This window comes from Charadrius vociferus, unplaced genomic scaffold (assembly GCF_000708025.1).
Source record: "Charadrius vociferus isolate BGI_N301 unplaced genomic scaffold, ASM70802v2 scaffold564, whole genome shotgun sequence".
NCBI classification, from domain to species: domain Eukaryota; kingdom Metazoa; phylum Chordata; class Aves; order Charadriiformes; family Charadriidae; genus Charadrius; species Charadrius vociferus.
In genome coordinates this window covers 219,241-226,537 of record NW_009647940.1, presented here as the reverse complement: position 1 = coordinate 226,537, position 7,297 = coordinate 219,241, and the positions used below count along the sequence as shown (strand labels likewise).

Genomic DNA, 7,297 nt, shown 5'->3' with positions numbered 1-7,297 from the left:
TGGTGGGAGATAAATTTCTTTTTAAAAGGGTGAAAAAAAAAAAAAAAAAAAAAAAAGAAGGAGAAAAAATAGCAAAACTTGCCCCAAAGGAGCAACAGGGGAATTTTTGGCTGCCTGCAGCGCGTCTGCTTGTGTCATCAATAAGCTCCATCCTAGAGACCCCTGGGGCCAAGCCCCAGAGCACAGCTCTGGCGCTGGCAGGGGGTATCATACGTGCGAGGTCTGTCCCATGGCATGGGTCTTACCAAAACTGGGACCTCCAGCAGTGCCGTGGCATCCCCACGCTCGCCATGGCTGCCGAGCCCCTGAGGTCAGCCGCCAGCTGCGTTTTTGCAGCATGGGAGCAACAGGAATAGTGAGAAAGGCCAGAATATGGATCGCTGGGATAAAGGAAGGATGTTGGGGGCAGCATGGACATGGCGAGGTCCCCGTTTCAGAGTGCTCCCGAGTGCTGCAGGGCCTTGTGTGGTGTCCCCACACCACAGTCGGGAGGTCCCCCGAGCTCAGATTCTGCTCTCAGGAAGGGCTGTACCCGGAATGTCCGGGGCTGAACTCCACTTGGAAGCAACACATCCTACCTCGCACCGCTCTGCCTGCCCTCTCACTCCCCGCCAGCACCCATCCATCGCCAAGGCCCCCCAGTTCCTTCCCAAAGCCCTGGTGGCTGCCCCCAGCCCAGCAATGTGCCCCCTGTGGGGTCCGGGAGCTGCGGGGGGCTGCAGGGGGCTGTCTCTCACCCCCTCTGCTCTCCGCAGGAAGATGCCGTGCGGAGCCTGCAGCCAGGCGGTGCTGACACTGATGACCCTCTCCCTCGGCTTCGCAGCTGGTGAGTACCAAAATGATGCGGTGAGGGCAGCCGGCACTGGGATACTCTCCACCATGCATGGGGGGAGGGGGTTAAAATAAACCCTCGGCTCTTTGGAAACGTCATCGCTTGCTCTGCTCAAAATAAACTGCCGCAGAGGGCAGCTCGTTGAAGCTTGCATGGAGTGAGTGCCGAGGGAGGCAGGCCTCCTCGGGGACCCGCGCTGTCCCCAGTGAGGGGCTTCTCCCCTTTGGGATGGTGACCTGCCTCCCAGAGAGGATCTCAGCTTAATTAATTACGGTTCATCAAGTGCTTTGACATCACCAGGGGGGAGATGGGGAAAAGGCTTGCATACACGTGCTTTAAAACGTGTTTTCTCCCAGGGGTGACGGTGCTGATTTCAGGAATGAGCTGCCCGAGACCCCATGGGAGCACCAGGGTGACCTGGGGACAGACCCAGGCTGGGTGGTTGTGCAGGGGGGACCGAAGCAGCCTGGCTGTGCTGGGGAGGCTCAGCAGAGCTTGTCGGGAGGACGAGTCCCCACCAGGTCACTCTCCTGCCCACGGGGCCACCAAACCCCCAGAGCTTACCGACATGGCCCTGCCACCACCCCATGGCCCTGGACAGCTTTTGGGGCGGGGGGGCGACAGGCACAGGAGGGGGGCTGGCCACAGCCGTCCGTCCCCTCACCACTGTCTGTCTGGCTGCCCTCGCACTGAACTCACTGATTCCAGAAGGGATATTTTCTGCACGAAAGGGCAGAGCTAAATTGGGCAGTTGGGAGTGTGGCAGCCCTCTGTGCTGCTCCGGCACTGCGGCACAGGGAAGCGCCTTCGGGGTGGCCAGGGAAAGCTCTAGGGAAGACCCCTGGGTTTGGCACCCGGCTCCTGAAATGCAGTGTCCCCACGTCACCTGCTGGGGTGGCACCGGCTGAGTTTGGGGCTTTTGGTCCCATCCTGGCTCCTGGGACACGGATCCCACAGGCAGCCTTGGAGTGGGGTGCTCCCATGTCACTTGGGACCCCACGGGCAGGGTGTGAACCAGTGCACCCCAGTTAATCCCAGCCAGTGTGGCTGGATGCACAACCCCTCCACTGCCTTCCCAGGGGCACGGGGACAGGTGACTCCCAGCTTCGGGGCTAGTGTTTGGGTCCTAGCTGGGAGCCAGTGATTTTCCAGATCTCAGGATGGGGTCCCCCATGCTGAGCACCCACAGCTGCCTTCCCCAGACAGGACCCTGCTGGTCCGAGGCTGCCTGCTCTGGAAATTTGGTTCAAGAGTCTGTAGGACAGATGTCACTGTCCCCAAAGCCACCAGGGTGCCCTGGGCCAGGCAGCAGTATGGTCCCATGGCACAACGCGCCCTCTCCTCGTGCCTGCAGATGAGCTGCTGTGCGCCTGCGACGTGCCGCACTGCAGCCTGCCCACCTGCATGGGCAAGGTCTGCTTCGTCAGCAAGAGGAAGGAGGAGGGGACCATCACCCAGCACAGGGGCTGCTTCTCCCAGAACATCCTGGAGAACTGCCGCACACCCGTGACGGAGCAGTACGGTATGAGGTGCTGCAACTCCAGCATGTGCAACGCCGAGCTGGAGATCTTCCTGCAAGGTATGGGGGCAGAGGGGCAGAGCTGCCCACAGGGCTGTGGTTGGGTCTCCAGATCATTCCCCTCCCCACTCAGCACCTCAAGGGTCCCCCTGTCCCAGGTGGGACAGGGCCAGTGAGATGTCCTCGGTTGTCAGTCTTGTTCAATCAATGACCTGGATGAGGGGACGGAGTGTATCCTCAGCAAGTTCGCTGATGATACCAAACTGGGAGGGGTGGCTGACACTCCAGAGGGCCACGCTGCCTTCCAGCGTGACCTGGACAGGCTGGAGAACTGGGCAGAGAAGAACCTCATTAGGTTCAACAAGAGCAAGTGCAGGGTCCTGCACCTGGGGAGGAAGGATGCTGGGCACCAGTATAGGTTAGGGGTGGACCTGCTGGGAAGCAGTTCTGAGGAGAAGGATCTGGGGGTCCTGGGAGACAGTGAATGGTCCATGAGCCAGCAATGTGCCCTTGTCGCCAAAAAGGCCAATGGCATCCTGGGCTGCATAGGGAAGAGTGTGGCCAGTACGTCGAGGGAGGTCATTCTCCCCCTCTACTCCGCACTGGTGAGGCCACAACTGGAATACTGTGTCCAGTTTTTGGGCTCCCCAGTTCAGGAGGGACAGGGAACTGATGGAGCAAGTCCAGCGAAGGGCAACCAAGATGATTGAGGGATTGGAGCAGCTCCGTTATGAGGAAAGGATGAGAGCGCTGGGACTCTTTAGCCTGGAGAAGAGAGGGCTGAGGGGAGACCTTACTATTGCGTACAAGTATCTAAAGGGTGGGTTGAAGGAGGATGGAACCACACCCTTTTCAGTGGTTCCCAGTGACAGGACGAGGGGCAACGGGCACAAGTTGGAACAGAGGAAGTTCCGTTCAAATACACGGAAAAACTTTACAGTTCAGGTGACAGAGCACTGGCACAGGCTGCCCAGGGAGGTTGAGGAGTCCCCTTCTCTGGAGATTTTCAAGACCCACCTGGATGCAGTCCTGAGGAATGTGCTCTGGGCAATCCTGCTTTAGCAAGAGAGTTGGACTAGATGATCTCTAGAGGTCCCTTCCAACTCTGAAAATACCATGATTCCATGATTCCGTGATTTTGTGATTCCATCCCTTCTGGGGCTGTGCCTGCAGAGCTGCCATCCATGGGGTTGACCCCAGTGCAGAGCCACCCTCCCCAAACCCAAGCCCACGCACCAAGCACCAAGCACCGAGACCTCCACCCTCCCCAGGTCCAACCTTCATGCTCCCATCCATCGTTTCCCCCTGCAGGAGAAGAGGCCCTGGGAAAGGCACCTTCCCTGCCCAACCTCCTCCTGATGATCTTCGTCCCGCTGCTCACCCTCCTCATCCTTCTGGTGCTCACGGCACTCTTCTGCTGGAAGGTGGCCCAGCACCGCCACAAGAAAAGCGACTTGGGAGACATGGACCTCATGCTGAAGGCATCTATGGTGGGAGACAGCACTTTGGAGGTGGGTGAGCTCTGGGGGGACCCCAGAGGCACAGGAGGGAGGGACATGATGGGTGTGGGGCGAGTGTGGGGTGGCCATAGGGCTGACTCCGCTGCCACCCTGACTGCACAGGACTTAATGAATGATGACTGCACCACGGGCAGTGGCTCAGGGCTGCCCTTCCTCGTCCAGCGAACGGTGGCTCGGCAGATCACCCTCGTGGAGTGCGTGGGTAAGGAGAGCAGTTGAGCGCAGGGGGAGGCTGCCCTGGACCCCCCAGATAGTGCTTGGGCACACGCTGGATCCCTTCACTGCAACACCATACCCAGGATGGGGGGTTGGACCCAACCATTTCAGCCAAAACCTCATAGAGACCCCCAAATTCTCCCCCTGTCCTGCTGCTGGGGGAGGCAGAGAGCAGCTGGGTGCATGGGTGGCAGCTGGCCAAGGTCAACAGACCCTGTGCCACTCCACTGCTCTTCTACACTGGGAGCTGGGTTCATCATGCTGGGTGTGGGGAGGGGGTCAGGGGCTGGAGTGGCTGTATGATGCGGTGTCGTGGCCATGGCAGGCAAAGGACGCTACGGAGAAGTGTGGCGAGGTGTTTGGCACGGGGAGAGTGTGGCCGTGAAGATCTTCTCCTCCCGGGATGAGCAGTCGTGGTTCCGCGAGACAGAGATCTACAACACCGTCCTCCTCCGGCATGACAACATCCTGGGTGAGTAGGGGGACAGGGGAGCTGGGGGACAGCAGCACGGCCGCTCCACGGTCCTGGATCTTCTCCCTGTCCAGGCTTCATCGCCTCTGACATGACATCAAGGAACTCCAGCACCCAGCTCTGGCTCATCACCCACTACCATGAGAACGGCTCGCTCTATCACCACCTGCAGAGGACAGCCCTGGACGTGGAGACCTGCCTGGGGCTGGCCTCCTCCATCATCTGTGGCCTCGTCCACCTCCACGTGGAGATCTTCGGCACCCAGGGCAAGCCCGCCATTGCCCATCGCGACCTGAAGAGCAGGAACATCTTGGTGAAAAGCAACAGGCAGTGCTGCATCGCAGACCTGGGTGAGATGGGAGTGGGATGTGGAACCCCAGGGATGTGGTACCCTAGCAATATGATACCCCAGGGATGAAGCACCCCAGGGATTTGGTACCCCAGGGATGTTGTGGCACAGAGATGTGGTACTCCATGGATGCATCATCATGGGGACACAGCATCCCAGGGATATGGCACCCCAGGGATGTGGTACCCCAGGGATATGATACTCCAGGGATGCAGCACCCCAGGGATGTGGTGGCACAGAGATGTGCTACCCCAGGGATGCATCATCGTGGGGAGACAGCATCCCAGGGATATGGCACCCCAGGGATGTGGTACCTCAGGGATGCAGCACCCCAGGGATGTGGTACTCCATGGATATCGTGCCCCAGGGCTGCATCACCCCAGGGATGCAGCATCCTGGGGACACAGCACTGGCACAGCGCTGACCAGGGCCGGCATCCTTCCAGGGCTGGCTGTAATGCACTCCCAGGGCAGTGACTACCTGGACATCGGCAACAACCCCCGGGTGGGCACCAAGCGCTACATGGCCCCAGAGGTGCTCAGCGAGCAGATCCGCACGGACTGCTTCGAGTCCTACAAGAAGACAGACATCTGGGCATACGGGCTGGTGCTCTGGGAGATCACCCGGCGGACAGTGGTGAACGGTGAGTGGCTCCCAGCCGGCTGCCACGCTCCCAGCTCACAGCAAGGCTCCGCGCCCATTCCCTCCTTCTCTCCTTTTTATGGTGGCTTTTTTTTCTTTCCCTTCGCCCAGCAGATTAGCTGTAAATTATAAACACTGTAATCTAGTGTCAGCACCCGGCTCCCTGATTAAAGGGCCCATTAGACTCAATCAGTGCTTTGTTTGTTCAGCGCTGATTAGAAAACAAGCAGCGTGGAGCGCTGCCTGGAAGCCGGCCATGGCCGGGACCTCTGGCCGGCGGGGCTCAGCTTGGGGGCCACAGGGATGGGGACGGGGTCCCCACACTGCAGAAGATCCTCCTCAGGGCTGCCCAGCCAGCACCGCTCACCGCCGGCAAAGTCCATTAGAAGCATTAATTAAATGGTGGGTGCTGGCGGGTGAGGCAGGAGGTCCCCCCAGGCGCAGTCTGGCCTGGATAATCTCATTTACCACCCCAGGGCTCCTTCAGATTAAACATTTACTCCAAATTACCAAAGCCATGTGCAGGAGATGACCTTCAGCTGGCTGGTTTTAACCCTTCCAGGCACCTTTGCCCTCCAGGATGAGCTGAGTGGCCCCTGCACCGTCCCAGGGCATCGGGGACGGGTAGTCCAAGAGACCCCGAGGTTCGGGGACCACCCCCCGGCGTGCAGGGGACTGGCGAGCGCTCAGGGCGACCCAGAGGGGTTAAACCCTTCGGACACATGGACATATGGAGGCACTAAGCGGGGATTAGCTGGGCCAGCTGGCAGGCTCGCCATGGGGCTGCCGGATGGAGGTGCGGGTCTGCGAGGTGGCATCAGTGCTGGGAGCTGGTGCTGGTGCTAGAGCTGGGGCTGGAGCTGTTGTTCATGGTAGGGCTGGTGCCAGAGCTATTGCCGGTGCTGGGGCCACCATCGGTGCTACAGCCAGTGCTGGAGCCGGCCCCAGCTTCCCCGTGCGGGTGAGGTCCGGCAGTGCAGCCGGGGCCGGAGCCGCACACCCGGCAGGCAGCAGCACCACCAGGATCAGGCAGCAAATCGCACTGGCAGTTCCCAGAGCCCCACTTGGCCCCCGAGGCAGGGTGCAGGTCGGCTGTGCTGGCCCTCCCCAGGGACCCCATGATGTGCAGAGTCGGGGGTGAGCCCTGTGCCTGCCCTCATGCCACCCCCCGCCCGCAGGCATCGTGGAGGAGTACCGGCCGCCCTTCTTTGATGCAGTCCCCAGCGACCCCAGCTTCGAGGACATGAAGAAGGTGGTGTGCGTTGATCAGCAGACCCCTGTAGTCCCCAACCGCCTCTTCTCCGACTCGGTGAGTCCCGGGGGGGGTGCCCCGCTCCCACCCCAAGCCGGACCTTTGGTCCCCATTAAACCCTTCAATTTTCCCCTTTTTGTGCCTCCCCCAGGTTTTGTCGGCACTGGCGAAGATCATGAAGGAGTGCTGGTACCAGAGCCCCTCGGCCCGCCTCACTGCCTTGCGGATTAAAAAGACACTGAAGAAGCTGAACAATTCCCTGGAAAAGCCCAAGCCGGAGCAGTGAATGCCAGGCATGCGCCAGAGCCGCTTGTGGGCTGCACTGGGACAGCGGCGAAGCCAACGCCGGGATGGCTCCCAGTCACGGAGGGGGTTTTGCTTGCAGCCCCCGCCTTTCCCACCCTTCCTTGGAGCCTTTTTAATTTGCAAGGAGGGAAAAAATAGGAAAGAAGAAGGGAAAAAAAAAAAAAAAAAAAGAAAGGGAGGACCCTTCCC

The 7,297-nt window shown here is 60.0% G+C and overlaps 1 protein-coding gene across 1 annotated transcript; it reads left to right on the top strand.

Annotated features, from left to right (window-relative positions):
• The first annotated feature begins 759 nt into the window (after positions 1 to 759).
• On the top strand, positions 760 to 7,088 carry ACVRL1 (activin A receptor type II-like 1). Its single transcript, XM_009883169.1, has 9 exons — positions 760 to 826; positions 2,187 to 2,411; positions 3,663 to 3,862; positions 3,974 to 4,073; positions 4,413 to 4,559; positions 4,634 to 4,909; positions 5,354 to 5,551; positions 6,729 to 6,859; positions 6,954 to 7,088. Exons 1-9 carry the CDS (start codon positions 760 to 762, stop codon positions 7,086 to 7,088), a joined length of 1,479 nt encoding a protein of 492 aa, XP_009881471.1.
• Positions 7,089 to 7,297: the final 209 nt, after the last annotated feature.

What these genes read in the sequence shown, in the direction of transcription:
- ACVRL1 (XM_009883169.1), top strand. Translation starts at nt 760, where the DNA reads ATGCCGTGCGGAGCCTGCAGCCAGGCGGTGCTGACACTGATGACCCTC. An exon ending in TGGGAGACAGCACTTTGGAG is followed by an intron (nt 3,863 to 3,973) that starts GTGGGTGAGCTC and finishes CTGACTGCACAG; the next exon opens with GACTTAATGAATGATGACTG. An exon ending in CCGGCGGACAGTGGTGAACG is followed by an intron (nt 5,552 to 6,728) that starts GTGAGTGGCTCC and finishes CCCCGCCCGCAG; the next exon opens with GCATCGTGGAGGAGTACCGG.